The 20,070-nt window shown below is 50.5% G+C and overlaps 1 protein-coding gene across 1 annotated transcript; it reads left to right on the plus strand.

Annotated features, from left to right (window-relative positions):
• The first annotated feature begins 3,851 nt into the window (after positions 1 to 3,851).
• BPIFB6 (BPI fold containing family B member 6) lies at positions 3,852 to 18,842 on the plus strand. Its single transcript, XM_069548909.1, has 15 exons — positions 3,852 to 4,189; positions 6,498 to 6,597; positions 7,683 to 7,787; positions 8,257 to 8,406; positions 8,555 to 8,618; positions 9,027 to 9,087; positions 9,889 to 9,980; positions 10,895 to 11,071; positions 12,189 to 12,242; positions 12,600 to 12,773; positions 13,522 to 13,589; positions 16,471 to 16,516; positions 17,104 to 17,167; positions 17,563 to 17,639; positions 18,636 to 18,842. The coding sequence occupies exons 1-15, from the start codon at positions 4,090 to 4,092 to the stop codon at positions 18,666 to 18,668; spliced, it is 1,365 nt and encodes a 454-aa protein (XP_069405010.1). The 5' UTR covers positions 3,852 to 4,089; the 3' UTR covers positions 18,669 to 18,842.
• The last annotated feature ends 1,228 nt before the right edge of the window (positions 18,843 to 20,070 follow it).

Raw genomic sequence — 20,070 nt, forward strand, 5'->3', positions numbered from 1 at the left:
GGGACACTGAAGCCATGTGATGACCCAGGGCCCCTGAAAAGATTCAGTGTGTCCCTAAAGGAATTTGTTTTTAGGGAGCTTGCCTCCTCTCTGGCCACTTTGACCTTAGAGAAAGAGGGGATGGCATGACTGTCCTTTTCCCTCTGAGCAATGCTATCATTATTTGCGCCCTTACATTATAAAGAGGATAAAAAATGTGGCCTAGGGAGGCTGAGGGTGCTACCCAAGGACACACAACTTGTGAGTGCAGAGGCTGGGACTGAGGCCCAGATCCCCAAACCCATGCAAAGGGGTTTCTTCAGCTTCCCCCAACCCAACCATCCCATGTCTTTCCTGCCTCCGCCTTCCTCCCAATACCCAGGACTGCCCTGGGGGAGGCAGGGAGGGCTGGGTGATCGGAGGCACACCCGTGGATTTCCATGCAAGGAGGAGGCGGAGCCTGCTGGTGCCTCTGTCTGTAGGGGGTGGATCTGCAGGGATAAAGTGATACTATCTGTAGTTTGGCTCCTCCAGTGCAGGGCCCACATCAGGATGGAGACTGGCTATGCTGATCTGGGTCCTTCTCTCCCTCACTCCAGTCTGGCTTGGCCCAGCGGACTTCAGGCAGGGCTTCACCCCTCTCTGGCCTCAGGAGTCCCCTGTGCACAATGGGCACAGAAGCGTCCTTGATCTTCCACACCTGTGAGCTCCCTTTAGGTGGAGGACGAAAACCCCATTTCTCCAGCAGCCCCCTGGGACTCATCACCTTCAAGGCACCCCCAGCCATGCCCCTCAAGGGTCTCGCCAGGAGCAGAGCAGAGGCTGGGCACCCTGAGGCCCCAGGTCTAACTCCAGCTCTGTGGCCAGCTGATCTTGTGGCCCTGGGGTCAACCTGCCTTCATTGCCCTCCAGATCTGGAGAAAGCCCTCATGCCAGCATTTACCACCTCCTGGCATCTCCTCCAGGAGGGTCTCCCTTGAGGATGCACCACTGGGCCATAGCTCTTTGCCCTCTGTGAATGTCAGGGGGCCCAGTCGTGATGGTCTAGCCCACATGTCCCAGGCCCTTGCACCCGCCGACTCCTTGCCTGAAACACCTTCCCCTGCCTTGCAGCGCTGGCTGTGCTTGCCCCTCAGGCATCAGCTCCAACACCCTCTGCTCCAGGGCTCTTCTGTTCTGGAATAACCCCCTCTTCTCTCCCTGTCCCATCTCCCAGTTCACTGGCTTCCACCACCCTCGGCTCCCCAGGACTGACCCGGCTCTGTGCTTTCCACTTGCAGATGGCCTGTCCCCCCAGGCTCCAGGAGCGCCCTTAGGATAGGAAACGCAGCTCCTTTGCTTGGTGTGGCATCTCTCGCCCCCGCACAGGCCTGGCACACAGTGGGTCCTAGGTAAACATGAAAGGAATGAGTGCCAACAGTGTGCCCAGCCCTGTGGGAGGCACTGAGTCTCGGGGAGGGGAAGTGTGAGCCCCGGTGGCTGCTCTGGTGACCGCATCTCCACCCCAGTGCCCGCCCTGAGGCAGCCATCCGTGTCCTCTGTGCTATTTATGTTGGAACAGGCTGAATCGTCACGTGAGCTTTGGGGCTCCTGTTCTCTGGGCCTCTAGATAATTATCTGGGCCTTATTAAACCCTTAATTATCCAAGCAGCTAATCAGGCTCCCAAATATAAGGGCTTCCTCATCCCAGGGTGGGGAGGCAGGGGCCAGTCATCAGCAGGACATCCCCAGGCTCGGCAAGGTAAGGACAGGCTCCACCTGTGGGCCTCTCCCCAGACAGTGTCTTTTTCAGCCCTGTCATTTTACAGTTGAAAACATTGAGGCTCAGAGAGGGTGAGAGACTTGCCTGAGGTCACACAGTAACTGGGTGGCAGGACCAGGGCTTGGATCTATGTCCTGACTCCCACCCAGTGCTCTGAACCTGACAGGAAGCCACCAGACATTCACAAACCTCAGATGCTGTAGGATCTGGGCAAGATCAAGGAGACAGCAGATCTGGGGTGCCTCCTTGGGTTTCATCTGAGGCCAATGGGAGACAAGGGAGGCTCTGCTTTGCAGGAGCTCAGAGCTGAGCAGAGGCAGCAGCGGGTGGGGGGACAGTGATGGTAGGAGCATTTGGCAAGTAGAAAGCGAAGGACTCCAGATGGAGGAAATAGTGTGAGTAGAAGATGGGGCTGGGCAGCAGGAAACACTCATCTTGGGGGGATGGATCAGATACATGCTCAGGTTCCGACTACGGTCTTCAAGCTGGAGAGAGTTGGAGGTTGAGGGGAGGCTTCATGGTGGAGGAGGCAGGGGCTGAAATTAGGACTTGAGGGATAAGCAAGGAGGAGGCAGGTGTTTGAGGGAGGGACGGCTTAGGCAAAAGCACAAACACAACCAGAAACAAAACCCTGGCACTGACCCTTTGTCCCGGAAACACCCGTATGACTGTGTTCCTCAGTGAGTGACGTTGCTCAGTTGTGTCCAACTCTAGCCCACCAGGCTCCTCTGTCGTGGAATTCTCCAGGCAAGAATACTGGCGGGGGTGTTCCTCAAGCCACTTATTATTCCAAGAGGGCAAAAATCCCTGCTCTGAGTGGCCTTGACACCTGACATCAGTTCTGGTCTGGGAATGGGGGGACTGGGGTGGCGCTCAGTCTTGGGGCTCGGTCTCCCCACCTTAGGGGTAGGGCAGGGCTAGAGAAGACATTTACCCAGCCCCTTCAAGCTCTGCTGCCGCGTGCTGAACTCCATAGTCACCCACAGGATGACCTTCAGGGATCTGGCACTAGGTTTGTTCACAGGGATAGAAGAAACACTGTGATTGATTATTTTCAAGCTCAGATAGATATCTAAAAATTGAATGGGATGAGAGACAAATAGAACACAGTTTCACTTAGCAAATATTGATTGTAGCCTCGATGGTCTCCTTGTTTTTTTTTTTTTTTTTTTTTTATATACTGGCTGCTTTTCATCCTTTAGGCCTCAGCCTAAACATCTCCTCCTTAGAGAGTCCTTCCCTGATGCCCACCCCCACTCCCTAATCCCTCATACACATTGTATCCCATTCGATTTCATCTCTCTAAGATTCAGGACAAGCAGGACTGTCTCTGCTGTGTGTACCTTGTAGCCCGGCCTGCTTGACACATAGTGGGGACTCAGTAAATGTGAGTTGAATGAACAAATACACACAGGCAGGCATGGGCTCGACTAGAAAGAGGGCCCCCAGTAGGTGCCCGTTTCTGTTTATGGGTCAGTGGCTGAGCCGGCTGTCAGCAAGCTGGAGTCCATCGGGAACTCTTCCTCTTCAGTGACACAGGCCTGCCTCAGTGGCCGCCCCACCTTGATTCTTTTCAGCCACAGCTCAAACCTGAAATAAACACTCTGCCTCTGGTTGGAAGAATTTCAGGTCTTGGTAAGTAGTCCAAAGGAAGAAAGGTTGTCTGGGAGCCCAGGGATGGGAAGGGGGTTTCCTGGGAGTTTTGAAGGATCTGAGGTCAGAGGTCACCATTTGATTCTATACTCACTGACTGGGAGACCTTGGCGCTGGTTCAAACTATGCCTTGATTTCCCTATTGGTGAGGCATTGTCTTCAGGGGCCTTAAGGGGCTGTGAACTGAGATTCCTGGAAGGAAGGCTGAGCCGGGGGAGGTGGGGGATGCCCTGGGCTGTTGTGGGAGGGCTGGGGGAGCGGAGATTCCCCCATTCCCACACTGCACTGCATGGGGAATTCTTGGATCAGGACCAGGAGGGAATTCCCTCTGTGGCCCGGGCACTGCTCTTTGAGCCACAACTTGAACACATGAAAAATTGCAGCTAAACCTCCCACCAACCCTATCAGGCAGGCTGATCAGAATGCATCAGGCCCACAGATGAGGAAGCTGAGGCTTAGAGAGGGAAGTGACCTGCTCGTGGTGACTCCAAAAGACCTGGTGTTTCATCCGGACACCCTTGGGCCCTTTGGGAGGAGGCAGGCATGAGGTTCTCTGAACTGGCTGGAGTCCAAAGTCTCCTAGACTTCTGAGATCATCCAGGGGGCACCGTCTGCTCTGGAGCACGAGAGGTTCCCGGGAGAACGAGGGCCTGCTGAGCTTCACCCAATTCAGGCCCTATGGCACAGGCGGAGCCATGCTGTGGATCCTGCGTCTGGTGCTCTGCAGCCTGCTGACTCCCACGCGAGCGGACCCTGGGGCACTGCTGCGGCTGGGCATGGACGTTCTGAATCGCGGTGAGCTGGCTCAGGGTGTTGGCAGGGAGTGTGGGAGAGGTGTGTGACTGGGGTTAGGTAGTGACTGCCCGTATTTACATAGACTTGAGGGCTCTGTGATCCTCAGAGTAAACTTATAAGCAATGTGTTATTCTTCCATTTTACAGTGAGGAGAGGAAACTGAGACCCAGAGAAAATAGGGTGACCTTCCCAAGGTCCCCCAACAAGCTGAAGGCAGAGCTGGAAATTCTCCCTCCTGTAGCCTCTCCTTGGCCCTGATGGCAGGGGTTGGTGTCCACAAGTGGGTCATCGGGGTGACAGACATGAGCCAAATCCCAGCTCTGTGACCTCAAACAAGCCAATTACCCTCTCTGTGTTGCCAGTGTGCTCATCAGTGGATGTAAAATGTAAAGAAATGTGAAATAGTGGGACTTCCCTGGTGGTCCAGAGGCTGCTCCAAACTCCAGTGCTGGCAGCCTGGGTTCAATGCCTGGTCTGGGAACTAGATCCCACAGGCTACAACTAAGAGTTTGCCTGCTGTCACTAAATGTCCTGCACACTGTGACTAAGTCAGTGCAGCCAAGTAAATAAAAATATATATTAAAAAATGTAAAATGGTAAACTCCTTTTGGGGCAGGATCAAATGAAATTGTGATACAAACTCTCCATGGCTCAGATGGTAAAGAATCTGCCTACAGTCCATGGGGTCGCAGAGAGTTGGATACGACTGAGAAACTAACACACTTCAGATGAAATTGAGATGGAAAGGCTCTGAGGGTTCTTTACTAAGAGGTATTTTCCACCCCCAGCTCTGTGACCCTCAGGGAAGTCACATCCAGGCGCAAAGAGCTAAGGATTTTGTCAGCTCAGGATTTGTCCTCTCTCTGGGAACTAGGCTGTGACTATTACAGGGTGTTTCTGGCACAGTATCATTTGGGGTGGGGGCCCCCAGGCCTGGGGAATCAGAATGTCTTGGCTTCAGGCACAGGATCTCTACTTTAACAAGCTCCCGGTTGAATTCCCTAACCACCCCGGTTTGAGAGTGTCTGGGCTACAGCGTAAAGCCCAAAAAGCCCTCTAACTTGAGGTTCAAGGCCTCCAGGATGTGCCCTGGAAACTGCTCCAGAGTCCAGTCCTGTCCTCTCCACTCCAGCCACCCTGTGTTCCTCTCTCCTCTCTCGCCACGCCACCTCCTTCCCCTCTTCCCGCCTCTGCCCTTGGTGCGTCCTTTGCCCTGAGCCACCTCCTTTACCCCTTTGCTTCCTGGTGAAAACCCTATTCTTCCTTTAAGGACCAACTGACAGGTCACCTCCTCCTGGAAACCTGCCCCAGCTCTTCCTTTCCTGGACCAATCCTGTCATGTGGTTCCTCTAGCTGCTTGAACTTCTTATGGCTCTTATCACTTTTATTTACAATATATTTCTTTCTTGCTTTTTTTAAAAAAAATTTTGACTGCACTCCACGGCACGTGGGACTTCAGTTCCCTGACCAAGGATTGAATCTGCACTCTCTGCAATGAGACGTGGAGTCTTAACCACAGCACTGTCTTAACCACAGTACCGGCAGTCCTGGCTCTCATCACTTTTTCTTCTTTTAATGATGAATTTTTATGTGGTACTCAAAAATACAGCTATTTTACAATGTCTAATTCCAAAATACGCATTTTATTGAACACGAGCACATTTCTGTTGGGTATGTAATTAGTAGCAGAATTTCACGGTTATAGAATATATTCTATTCAGCTTTCATAGATTCTGCCAAAATATTTTCCAGTAGAATTCACTGTATTGTTTATTGTATTTTTAATTGGAGTATACAATGTTATGCTAGTTTCTACTGCACAACAACGTGAGTCAGCTCTGAGTATACCTATATGCCCCCCTACCCTTGCACCTCTCTCGCACGCTCTCTCCCCACGCCACCCCTCTAAGTCATCTCAGAGCCCGGAGCTGAGCTCCCTGTGTTATGCAGCAGCTTCCCCCTGAAAAAAGTGAAAGTTAGTCCTACAGACATGTCCAGCTCTTTGCGACCCCATGGACTGTGGCCTGCCAGGCTCCTCTGTCCACGGGATCCTCCTGGGGAGAGTTCCCACTAGCTATCTCTTTAACCACAGTAGCATCTGTATGTCAATGCTGCACTCTCAATTCGTCCACCCTCTCCCTCCTCTCGTCACTCCCTACTGTTTTTGTTGGTGACTCTGTCTCCCCCGTGAGGCTGGAAGAGGGCAGGGTCTGCACACAACTTGTTTCTGGGATGCCTGAGAGACTGGCCAGGGAAGGAAGCAGTGAGGAGCCCAGGCGAGGGTCTATCTGACTCTTCTCCTTTCCAGAGGTCCAGAATGCCATGGATGAGAGTCATATCCTGGAGAAGATGGCAGCTGAGGCGGGCCAAAAACGCCCAGGAATGAAGCCTATCAAGGGCATCACTGAGTGAGCAGAGGAGGAGCTTCATGAGCTGGGGGAAGGGGGTGGTGGTTAGGGCAGAGGGTGGTGGGTAACGCTATGCCCAGGACCTGAGTGAAAGAGCTGATACAGGACATGGGGCCTCTTTCTGGCTTTGCTGCTGGCTTGCTGTGTGACCTTGGGCAGGTCACTGCTCTTGCCTGGACCTCAGTCCCCTCAGTCACCCACTGGGGACAATTCTAGTCCTGTTGTGAGCAGGGCCATTGGGAGGAGGACGTGAAGTTGGAAAGTCAGACTCCAACCCCCTGCACGAAGCAGGAGCTTGCTGAATGAACGTGAAATTGAATGAAAAATCCTCCAGTGGCTGAATGGAAACAATCATCTAAGGACAGGGGCAAACTAGTTTCCTTGCTTGCATCATACGGGATTGATTAGTAGGGGCTGTCTGGAATGATGTACTGGGGAGGCTTCTGAGACACTTTCTGGACTTAGCAGGAAATAGCAGTGTGATCGGTTACAGTGTCTGCCAAGAGCTCTAGGTGGGCAGGTGAAGTAAATGTGCCCCAACTTTGTTATCCCGGATCTTGACTGGTGGTTCTCAGCCAGGAGTGATTTTGCCTCCAGGCGACATCTGGCAATGTCTGGAGACATTTTTGATTGTCCCAACTTGTAGAGTGGGGGAGGGGGAGTGCATCCAGTCCCTGTGGTGAGCGGAAGCCACGGTTTCTATGAAACATCCTACAATGCACAGGACAGCCCACAACACAGGGTGGTCTTGCCCCAAATGTCAATAGCATCATTGATGAGAAACTCGGATCTAAGCAAACCTCTTCTTTTTGTCAGTGGGGAAACCGAGGTCTACATCAGGGAAGGGAGCAGCCCAGGGTCACAAATTAAGCCACATGTCATCTAACCCACAAGGAGAGCTTTCTGTGTACAGACTGGTTCATGTTCAGCCTTTCGTTTGCGCTTCACGACAGCCCCAGAGATAGGTTTATCCCTATGACATGGGATGGGGGATTTACCCAAGGCCTCCCAGCAAAGCGGTGGAGGAGTGCGTTGAGGGGTCTCACATGTCCAGTTCTCACTGCTCAAATGTCTGCCCCTCCCAGTCTGAAAGTGAAGGATGTGCTGCTGCCTGTCATCACAATGAACTTCATGCCTGGGGTGGGCGTCTTCCAGTGTGTGTCCACGGGCATGACCATCACTGGCAAGAGGTGAGTATGGCAGGGAGGACAGAAGGAAAGGACAATGGCCTCTTTGTCTCACTCTTATATGCCCGTTGATTGAGTACCTACTGTGTACCATGCTGTGGTCTGAGATAATGCAAAGTTGGTTCCTACCTTTGATGGAAACCAGACCTAAGCACAGATAATCACAGACTGATAGATTGGCCTGGGACAGAAGAAATATTGACAGGGTGTAGGGGCTGGGGATTAGAAAAGGCTTTGGGGAGATGATGACAGCTGAGCAAAGCAGGGTTTTGAAGGATGTGTAGGAGTTCACCAAAGCAAGAGAGGAGAGGAAAGGCTGGTTGTGTGAACTTGGGCAGGTCCCATCCCTCTTTCTGTCCCATGGCATGGTCTCCCACCCTTTACCCCTCTCAGAGAGGCTGAGATTGTGGCCACAGTGGCAGTGGTGCCCTGATGTCTGCCTGCCTCACCCCCCCCCCCCCACCACCTCCAGCTTCATGGGTGGAAACATGGAGATCATCGTGGTCCTGAACATCACAGCCACCAACCGGCTTCTGCAGGATGAGGAGACGGGCCTCCCCATGTTCAAGAGTGAGGGCTGTGAGGTCATCCTGGTCAGTGTGAAGACAAACCTGCCTAGCAAGTGAGGTTCTCTGTGGTTGGGGAGGAAGGCTTGCCAGCCCGACCCAGCATCCCACTTCCTGAGCCACTGAACTCCTTAGCCATGTCCCTGCATGTCCTGTGCCTAACTTCCTGCCATCTATGCCTCTGTCCCCATTCTCTGTGTCCAGCATGCTGCCCAAGGTGGTCAACAAGTTCCTGGACAGCACCCTACATAAAGTTCTTCCTGGTCTGGTGAGTGCCCAGAGTGAGCCTCTGCCCCTCATCCCTGGCACTGCTTAGACCAGGGCTGGCAAGTGCGTTTCATCTAGGCTGCTGGTCTCGATCGACTGTTGGTGGCTGAGGAGGCTCCTGAGGCTGTGGCTGGCACAGTGGGAGGAAGTACCATCATCAGCTAGTGATGTCTGCCATAAGCAGAGGAGGAGGAAACGGCAGCTGGTACCGCATGGCTTGCCAACCCTGCTGAGTGCACCAGTCCCTGGGACTCTGCCATTGACTTTCTGTATGACTTGAGGCTTTGGTTCCCCCTCCAGTCCCTATCCCACCAGGGCTCTTGAGACTCCCCATGGAGAAACATTCAGCTGTGAGAATGGGGCCCTCCACTCAGGGCCCCCTCTAGCCCAGCGCTTTCTCTTCTTCCAGATGTGTCCTGCCATTGATGCAGTCCTGGTGTATGTGAACAAGAAGTGGGCCAGCCTGAACGGTATGTAGCCCTAGCCATGCCTTGCTCCCACATGGGGTCAGCAGGATGGCTAGAAGTTTTGGATGTCCCACTCCCCATTCAAGTGCCTGCTCCTGGCCCGGCCTTGGGACTAGAGGAGGTCTGAGGTCATGGAGTCCACTCCTCCCCGCAATGTCCAGAGGGGGAACCTTAGGCCCTGAGGGGCTGTCCTTACCTCTCAGCCCTCCACCCAGCGTTCTATCTATCACCCTCCCAGACTCCAAGGACAGCAGCCTTTGTTTACAACAGCTCATCCACAAACCTTGTACCACGAACAGTAATTCCAGTAGTAACCCCACCCTTTTCTTTGTCGAGGGAAAACAGCCACCTCTATCACTGTGGGGTCCACAGGGCTCCCCAAGACCAGGAGGAGAAACCCCAGTGGCTGAGACTGAGGAAAACTGGTTCATGTGCCCAGCAGAGTGGCCTGGGACATTATTTCACACCTCCAGTTCTCAGTCTGTGCATCTGTAAACTGGAACCAATAATCCTGACGCCACCAATCTGCTGTGAGAACTGAGCTGGACAACCCTTGGTAAACGCTCAGGCTCTGTATTTGCAGGGTGATGTGAGGTGGCATGATTTTCTAGATCAGGCACCATTGCCTCCATTCTACAGATGAAACTAGTGAGGCCCAGAGATGTTAAGCAGTTTGCCTTGTGTCACAGAGAGGGCCAGGGTCCTGGCATCCAGGCCAGGTTCAGGTGGCAGCTGGCTGGAACTGGCTTCTCCAGACTGTCCCTGGGCTGGTGTCTCTCTGAGTGAACCTTCATCTTTGTGCAGCCCCCATGCCTGTGGGCCAGATGGGCACTGTCCAATATGTCCTGACATCCGTACCGACCACTACACCCAGCTACATTCAAGTGGACTTCAGTGTAAGCACCAAAAGGCATCAGCCGGCAGGGGTCTCACTGGCTTGAGTGGTGGGGGCTGCTTCTGCCAGGGCCGGTGGCTGGGCTGGGGTTGCAGAGGGTGGGAAGGGCCTCTTTCTCTTTCTGCTCTCAATACGAACCCCAAATCCTGAGCTAATTTCTGGGATGGCCAAGTCCACACCCACACCCCTGAGGCTGCCTGCTTCTCCCAGTGAGTGGCTTGCCCACTGTCGTTGTATAGAAGAGAGCACCCAGCTTAGCAGGGAGGCAGGATTTGGTTAGGGCCTCACCCAGGACTCCAGAACCCTGGTGACCAGGTGACTGCATCTCCCAGGAATGGAAAGAAGAATCCCAAGTGGTCATCTGCCTGTGAAGTCTTCCTCCAGTAGGGGTCTTACAGGCTGCACACTGTCTTCCATTTACCTCTTTCTCTTGAGGTTAAAATAGTAAACGAGGGCTCTAATCATATAGAATCAGATTAACTGAGGTTACTTACACAATCCTATGTGGAGCTGCCAGTGGTTTAGTGATTGACTCCATTATCCTTGGCCTCAGTCTACCCATCTGTACGCTGGGAGAGTTGAGCCACTCCACACTGCTCTGGCTCAACCATTTTATGACTTGCTTGCTGACTTGGGCACCACAGACTTTCCTGGTGGCTCAGATGGTAAAGAGTCTGTCTGCAGTGCAGGAGACCTGGGTTCGATCCCTGGGTCAGGAAGATCCCCTGGAGAAGGAAACCCACTCCAGTATTCTTGCCTGGAAACTCCCATGCATAGAGGAGCTCGGTGGGCTACAGTCCATGGGGTCACAAAGAGTCAAATACTAACACTAGGCTGGTTTGAGCACCATTCGTTTGGAGGACTGAGGCTTGCCCATGATCAAGGCTGAGTGTCTCTCCCCTGGCTGTCCCGCAGCCTGTGGTGCAGCAGCAAAAGGGCAACACCGTCCAGCTTGCGGATGATGCTGGAGGGGCTGAGTTCCCTGAGGACTATGCTGAAGGCTCCTCACAGCTGCTGCTCTCGGCCGCCTTCCTCACGGCAGAGCTTGCTCTTCTGCAGAAGTCCTTTGATGTAAAAGTCAAGGATACGATGGTGAGCTGCCCAGTGACCCCACCCCCCATATCTGCATCTGCCCCCTGTAATGACAGTCCCTGCCCAGGCTGAGAATTATCCTGGGGTTGTGAGTAATGCTAGGACCGGGAGGGGCCAGGACAGATTTCTATCATCATTTCACCCCATCATCCACCATCTCTCTGTCCATGTAGCCACTGTGTATTCATCTGTCCATTTGACTGTCCATACACCAGGCATTTATCCACCAACCTACAGCTCCTCTGCATTGTCCATCCATCCACCTTCTTTTTTTCCAGTCTGCCTTGTTACTATGTAGTCATGTCCTAGACTCTATCCTTTTAGCTAGAATCCACCCAACCCTCCATACCATCCATACCTAGAACAGGGGCTGATACTATTGAATGAATGAATCTATGTATCTGCCATATACCACCTAAACACCCAGATACCCACCCATCTACTCATCCATTCTCCATTATCCATCCCCCTACTCATTTACTGATCCAGCCAGCCAGCCGTCAATCCATCCATCCATTCATTCATCCCCACTGATCCCCATCCTCGCATCCATGCACCCACCATCCATTTGTGGATCTTTCTATTCATCCCTCCACCCATCAATCCATTCAACATCCATTCTCCCATCCATTTATCAGATTATTCCACCATTTTCCCACCCACTCATCCTCCCTTCTCCATTATTCCTTTCATGCCTCCATTCAGCCATCCACCTGCTATCTATTATTCATTCTCCTACACAAACACCCATCCATCAATCCACCCATCCATTCACCCACTTATCTGTTTATACTTTTTCTCCATCCACCTATCCATCTGTGAATCCCTTCACCCACGTCCTCTTATCCATTGCATTTACCCATTCTCCCATCTCTCTGTCTACTTTTTCATCAAACAAAATTTTCTTAGTGCATGATCTTGTACTCAGAGGTATGGGCATTGGAATGTGTGAGCCACAGTCTGGGCTATCCAGGAGCTCATTATCTACTTAATCAAAGAGTGATAACTATTTTGATGAAGGACCTCAGAGGGCATGTCTTTTTAAGTCAGAGGAGAGGTTTGTTAGGATGACTCAGGGAAGCCTTCAGCAATCCTAACTTTGACTATTATTTTGTAGATCGGTGAGCTGCCCCCCCAAACCACTGTGACACTGGCTGGCTTCATCCCTAAAGTAAGTGCCCCAGCTCTCCATAATCACCATAATCACCTGCCCTGTTCTCCATCCAGGCAAATGGATTTTCAATACCGTGTCTCCCTTGTCCAGTGTGGAATCATCCCAATTTCTCCGTAAAGTAGTCTTTGGGTGCCCCCACAGGAACGCCCAGGTTTTGTGTGTTGTACTTTCTATGTCCAATATAGAAATAGCCGGATTTTCTGTTTTGTTTCCTTTATTTCCTGATCGACATATCCCAGCCTTTGCATATAGTACTTCCAAGGTAGAAATCACCTATTTCATGTCAGACTCCTGGTTTCAACGGAAACCACCAATCTGAGGATTGGCCCTGAGGGAGTTTCCTGGTTTCCGTAGGTGGCTGAAGCCTACCCAAAGCCGAAACCCCTGGTGACCCAGATCAGGATAAACAAGCCCCCCAAGGTCACCATGAAGACCGGCAAGAGCCTGCTGCACCTCCACGGCACCCTGGAGATGTTTGCTGCTCGGCGGCGGGGCAAGCCGCCTGTATCCCTCTTTGTCCTGGAAACTGTGAGTGGATTTTTTTCCCAGCTAAGCCCAACTTATGGACATTTGAAGCTGGAGGGTAGGCTTTTAGCTCATAGTCAAGTAATGGATTGAAGGGTTCTTAGTTAATCTTGATTATTTGGTCATAACCTTCTGGGCACTGTCACCTACTGTCTGATTTTGGGCTCTGCAATTGAACCTCCAAGTGACTAGAAAGATCATTTCTTTCTCTTCCCTCCTTCCCTCCCTCTCTTTCCTGTTCATCTTCCCACCCTCTGACATTCATTAGCATCTATAATGGCAGTGAAAATCTCACTCAGGGAACTATAGGAACCTAGAGAGATTGCAAATCTATTTTGAGGAAATCACAGAGGACTTCCTAGAGGAGGTGATGCCTGAGCTGTTTTGAAAGTTGAGCAGGATCTGGCCAGGGAAAGGGTTGAGGCTGGGGAGGTTGGTGATGGAGGGTACTCCAGACAGAGTAACAGGATGTGGCCTGGAGCAATAACATGGTATGTTCAGGGACCCACAAACATGCCAGGATTTCTGATAATGCTGTCGAGGGCTGGGTATAGGGAGGATGAGGATCCTGGGCTAGGGGAATAGGGAGACTGCTGGGTTCAGTTCCTGAAGGTGAGGTGGGCAGAAAGGAAGACTCTTGCTCTGTCTTGGCAGTGGTGGCAGTTCTAGGAAGGTCGTAGAGCCCCTGGTTTTACCAACCCTGATGGGGGACCCACTGCCTTCTTCCTGCTTTCCCCCCACTCTGTGTCAGCACTTCAACCTGAAAATCCAGTACTCAGTTCATGAGGACCGGCTGCAGATGACCACCTCTCTGGACAGGTAGGAGTCTGCTGCCCAGGTTGGCATCCCTGTACCCCGGCCTAGGCACCACCAAGACCACTTGGTTTCCTGCTCCAGGGCCTTCCTCTGACCCAGCCAGCACAGCCCGCACTGCCAGGCCTCTCTGGTCTCTATGCCTGCTCTAGAACCCTCATTGGCTCCCCATTGTATGCACGATCTTTTGTCGAATCTTAGCCTGGCACTCAAGGCCCTTCTCAAATTCTCCCACCACTGCTCCCACTAATCCACTAGACTCTTGCACAGTGAGTCTGATCGTGTGATCATGTTCCCTTTTTCACAAACAGGCTTTTACCCATGCCATCCAAATGCCACCTGCTAGTCAGTGCCCACCTCAAATATTACCTTCTCTAGGAACACTTTCTTTATACTGATAACAGTCAACAATTATAGAGCTCTATCTATGTGTTAAGCCTAGTTTTGTATTCAGTTGCTGAATCCTTTCTGTATTTGTCATAATTTCTTGTCTGATGTGTTGGGTGCCAAGGTTCTATTGGTTGTAAGAGACAATTCTGACTTTAACTAGCTTAAACCCAAAAGGGACTCTTGAGTCATATAATTAAAATCTCTAGCAGTAGTTCTCCCCTTTCAGGCATGGCTGGATCTAGGTGCACAAAAATCCTCAGAGTTTATCCCTCTCTTCCCTCGGTTTTCGCTGTCTACTTTGTTGGACATTCTCAGGCAGCTGCTCCCCAGTTGGTGGCAAAGTGACCCCAATAAGAAGAGAGACCTTTTATTTAACCGTTCTAACAAAATCTCAAAGGCTGTTTTCATTGGTCTAGTGTGGATCACATGACCAACTCTAAGCTAATCACTATGACTCTTTATTGCAAAATTCAGACTGAAATTGAAGAAAGTAGGGAAAACCACTAGACCATTCAGGTATGACCTGAATCAAATCTATTATGATTATACAGTGGAAGTGACAAATAGATTCAAGGGACTAGATCTGATAGACAAAGTGCCTGAAAAACTATGGATGGAGGTTCATGACATTGTACAGGAGACAGTGATCAAGACTATCCCCAAGAAAAGGGAATGCAAAAAGGCAAAATGGTTGTCTGAGGAGGCCTTACAAATAGCTGAGAAAAGAAGAGAAATGAAAGGCAAAGGAGAAAAGGAAAGATATACCCACCTGAATGCAGAGTTCCAAAGAATAGCAAGGAGAGTTAAGAAAGCCTTCCTCAGTGATCAATGAAAAGAAATAGAGGAAAACAATAGAATGGGAAAGACTAGAGATGTCTTCAAGAAAATTAGAGATACCAAGGGAACATTTCATGCAAAGATGGGCACAATAAAGGAACAGAAATGGTATGGACCTAACAGAAACAGAAGATATTAAGAAGAGGTGGCAAGAATACACAGAAGAACTGTACAAAAAACATCTTTATGACCCAGATAACCATGATGGTGTGATCACTCACCTAGAGCCAGACATCATGGAATGTGAAGTCAAGTGGGCCTCAGGAAGCATCACTATGAACAAAGCTAGTGGAGGTGATGGAATTCCAGTTGAGCTATTTCAAATCCTAAAAGATGATGCTGTGAAAGTGCTGCACTTAATATGCCAGCAAATTTGGCAAACTCAGGAGTGGCCACAGGACTGGAAAAGGTCAGTTTTCATTCCAATCCCAAAGAAAGACAATGCCAAAGAATGTTCAAACTACCGCACCATTGCACTCATCTCACATGCTAGCAAAATAATGGTCAAAATTCTCCAAGCCAGGCTTCAACAGTACATGAACTGTGAACTTCCAGATGTTCAAACTGGATTTAGAAAAGGCACAGGAACCAGAGATCAAATTGCCAACATCCACTGGATCATTGAAAAGGCAAGAGAGTTCCAGAAAAACATCTACTTCTGCTTTATTGACTAAGCCTTTGACTGTGTAATCACAACAAACTATGGAAAATTCTGAAAGAGATAGGAATACCAGACCACCTGACCTGCCTCCTGAGAAATCTGCATGCAGGCCAAGAAGCAACAGTTAGAACTGGACATGGAACAACAAACTGCTTCCAAAGTGGGGGAGGAGTACATCAAGGCTGTATATTGTCACCCTGCTTATTTAACTTATATGCAGAATACATCATGTGAAATGCTAGGCTGGATGAAGCACAGGCTGGAATCAAGATTTCCAGGAGAAACATCAATAACCTCCTGGCAGATGACACCATCCTTATGGCAGAAAGTGAAGAACTAAAGAGCCTCTTGATGAAAGTGAAAGAGAGCAGAGGGAAAAAGTTGGCTTAAAACTCAACATTCAGAAAACTAAGCTCATTACTGAACTGAACTGAACTGATGACTCTAGAGATCGAATGCTCTGATTGGCCAGGTCTGGGTGATGTGCTCATCCCACTGTAATGCCTTGGATAGAGAGGATCAGGAAACGGAGAGTCTGTTATTGGAATAAAGAATAGATGTTGTGAAGATAGAACCAGTAGATGACCATCATATGGCCTGTTCTGGTGCCAAGGTGCATTAGTGCCACCAGAGGCTGTGCAGAGGGGGGGTCCTGTGAAGGACCCCAGCTCTGTGTGCTGCAGAAGTCTGGAACTGGCTAACTGAGCTGCAAACCTCTGCATATCTGGCCTTGGGCAGGTGCAATAGACAGAGCTTGGGTCCCAAAGAGAGGAGTCAGGACCAATGAGAGACGTCAGTGGTTTGAGCTGTGGGAAACAACATGGGCTGTAAGGAAGAGCGTAAGTGCCCCATCACAGGTAGCATGTAAACAGACTTAGGAGCACCTAGTGTGAAGGCTAAGGGGACTTCCCCATCAGAGAGGAGCTGGGGGTATTTGAGATGCCTTTTCTCCAGTGCTCTGACTGCCCTTCCTCCTCCCTGGTTCCCTCTCTTCTGCAGATTACTGAGCATGTCCCGGAGGTCCTCATCGATTGGCCCCTTCAAGGTAAGTATCCCAAGTACTTCTGCCTGGTCTGGCTTAAAAGCAAAAAAACTGCACCTATTCACCTTGGGATTTCAGGGTAGAGCTCTGAAATGGAGGCAGAGTGAATAGAGTAGGTCGTTGTGGGGTTTGGGGCTCCTGACTGTGTGACCTTGGGAAAATTGCTTTGCTTCTCTGAGTCTCTGTTCTCTTTTCTGGATAGAATCTGGACATCTCCCTAGATTGATTTTAAAAGCATTGTTGTGCATAGCTGCACCCTGAGCTTGTTTGCCCAGCCCAGGTGCTATTTTTATTATTTTCTGTAGCCTCAGGGCCCAACCCAGAACCTGATGTATTTAGGAGTAGTGTGTGCTCAGTTGCTCAGTCGTTATCTGACTCTTTGTGACCCCGTGGACTGAACAGGAGCTAAGCAGAAATGAAGGTCATCCGTCTACAAAGTAACAGTCAGATGCAGTTTTAATGTGATTTGATGTCTCTAATATTCATTTCTGTGGTCCTTGGACTCAGCTGGACTAACAGCTGAAAAAAAATCTGTTGAATTAATGGAATGATGGGATGTGGGTACTTTCTCTTTCTCTCTTTCTTGCCAGGAGAAGAAATTGATTGGCTTCATCACTGATTTTCTCCAAGAAGCCTACATCCCAGTCATCAATGGTGAGGGTTTTGCTGGTGCCAAGAAGCACTCTTTGCAGGAAGGGATGTCACAAGGGTGGTCTCAAAGGCCCTCCACTGGCCCCAAATGAGGAAACCTAAAAGGGAATGGATAGTCAATAGTGAGTCTTCGAGGCTAATGTCATGTTAATGTCACTTGCTTGGGGTCAAGGGCCCCTTCAACAACTTGGACTCTGACCTTTGACCCCATACCAGAAGTCAGATCTTGACCCCGCCCTGGGATGCAAGTCAGTGGTGATCCCGCTGAAGGTGTCTACGCCTGTGCAGCTGGCAGACATTATGAATCAATCACTGCACTATTTCCCACTATGTTGCTCCAGGCAGCCACTTAGTTGCAGAGCAGGTTAGGCTGAAATAACTCTTTCTATACTTCTCAGATGTACTCCAAGTCGGGTTCCCACTTCCTGACCTTCTGGACATGAACTACAACCTGGCAGAGCTGGACATAACTGAGGTGAGGAAAGGAGGTGGGAAAGGCCAGTTCAGCCAATATTTTTGGCCAATGAGCAAGAGCCTGCCATTCTCAACTTGGAGGGCTTTGGACTAAGGAGGGCAGCGGCTATCAGTACAGTCTTGCCAATCCCCTGAGCAAGACCCTGCCCCTCAGAATCTGGAGGCTGCCCTTAGCCAGGGATCCCCCGAAGGAAACATGAATTCTGCTACTGTCCTCCTCTGCTGCCTTGGACGAATTGCTTTCTCTTTCTCAGTGCTTCTATTTTTCTGTCGTCTCAAATAGAGAGAATAATATACTCTGGAGAGCTGTTGTGATGATTTATGGAGATAATTCACTTAAAGGCATACAGTAAGTGCTCCATAAATGTTAGCTTTGCCTTGCACACCAAGCACTGCACTTGGAGCATTGAGTGGACATTTTTCTCGTTTGATCTCTCTGCTCTGGGAGCTAGGGGTGCTTCTCCTCACTTGATTGTTGAGAAACTCAAGGTTCAGCGAGGTGCAGGGTCATAAGGCCAGTCTTCCTTTTTTAAACATTTCCTTCTTTATTTTTGGCTGTGCTGGGTTTTCACTGCTGCACAGGCTTTTCCCTAATTGCGGCGTGCAGAGGCGGCGTGCAGAGGCTACCCTCTCGTTGCAGTGCACAGGCTTCTCACTGAAGTGTCTTCTCTGGCTGCAGAGCACAGGCTCTGGAGTGGACAAGCTTCACCAGCTACGGCCCCCGGGCTCTGGAGCATAGGCTCAGGAGTTGTGGCACGCGGGCTTAGCTGCCCCGTGGCATGTGGGATCTTCCTGGACCAGAGACTGAACCTGTGTTTCCTGTATTGACAGGCAGATTATTTTTTTTTAAAGCACTGAGCCACCAGGGAAGCCCCATCCTTCTTCTTAAACACTGAGCTGATTTCATTCCTGACCATACCCCTGTCCACCCCAGTCTGTGTCTGGGTGGCCCCTCATTGTTCCCCACACCTGCTCCTGGCCCTTTTTCTCCTGCCAGAATGCCCTGGTGCTGAACCTGAAGCTAGACTGACTGGGACAGGATTTGCCTGCCAGCTGCCTGCACACCGTCAACTAGTTACCCACAGCAGAGGAGCCTGATTGGAACTGGGTGGGCATGCCCTCCTACCACTGGGGCTGATGAGGAGTGAGCAGGGCAGGACGGGGCTGGGGACTTAGCAATAAACAGGAGACAGGCCCTAACAAACATTTGATGTTTTGATCTCTTTATTTGTAGAAAATTGATGTGTGTTTTTACTTCCTCTTCAATGGGTTTTGGGATCTAAGAGCAGCTTGGGTCTGAGGGGCAGGCTTGAGCATATATTGAGTACCTGCTGAATGCCATGCTCAGAGCTTTACTTGTACATCTTATTTAATCTATGCAGTAACCCTATAAGTGGAGAGTGACCATCCCCACTGTGTGTGTGTGTGTATGTGTGTGTGTGTGTATGTGTGTGTGTATGTGTGTGTGTGTGTGTGCTCTGTCACTCAGTCATGTCTGGCTCTTTGTGATCCCATGGACTATAGCCCACCAAGCTCCTCTATTCATGGGATTTCCCAGACAAGAACACTGGAGTGGGTCACCATTCCCTTCTCCAGGGGATCTTCCCGACCAGGGATTGAATTGCAGGCAAATTCTTTACCATCTGGGCCACCTACTGACGCTGTTCTTCAAACTGACCCTTCTTTAAAGTGAATGTATTTTTATATATAACAAAGTTAAAAACACAATCTAAAATAAATGTATTCTAAGTGGATTCTCAAAATCAGTATCATCATCTGCTGCTGCTGCTGCTGCTGCTGCTAAGTCGCTTCAGTCATGTCCGACTCTGTGTGACCCCATAGACGGCAGCCTACCAGGCTTCCCCGTCCCTGGGATTCTCCAGGCAAGAACACTAGAGTGGGTTGCCATTTCCTTCTCCAAGGCATGAAAGTGAAAAGTGAAAGTGAAGTCGCTCAGTTGGGTCCGACTCTTCACGGCCCCATGGACTGCAGCCCACCAGTCTCCTCTGTCCATGGGGTTTTCCAGGCAAGAGTACTGGAGTGGGGTACCACCACCTTCTCCGGTATCATTTGCTAGAATGTTGGAAAAAAAAAAAAAACCCAAACCTGTAACTTTGAAAAAAAAAAGGTACTTCAGAGCCCCTCTGACTGGCTGTTGCTCCAGCCCTGGGAAGTATTGAGATGGTGGTCCCACGTATGTGTCCATGGTCCATGTGTTGCTGTTTGCGTCTGTCGGAGGGTCTCTGACTCCATGGGTGGGTCTGGGTACCAGCCTGGCCCAGAGCCATGTCACAGAGGAAGGAGGGCCCCTCCCTTGCCTTGGCCTGGGTGCCTGGGCTGTCCTCTTTTCCCTCAGAGTCGACCTTAATCTCATCACCCATCATCTCCCGGCTCTGGGACAATGGTGGCCTTGAGACTGGCTGGCACATACA

This window comes from Ovis canadensis, chromosome 13 (assembly GCF_042477335.2).
Source record: "Ovis canadensis isolate MfBH-ARS-UI-01 breed Bighorn chromosome 13, ARS-UI_OviCan_v2, whole genome shotgun sequence".
Classification (NCBI taxonomy): Eukaryota; Metazoa; Chordata; class Mammalia; order Artiodactyla; family Bovidae; genus Ovis; species Ovis canadensis.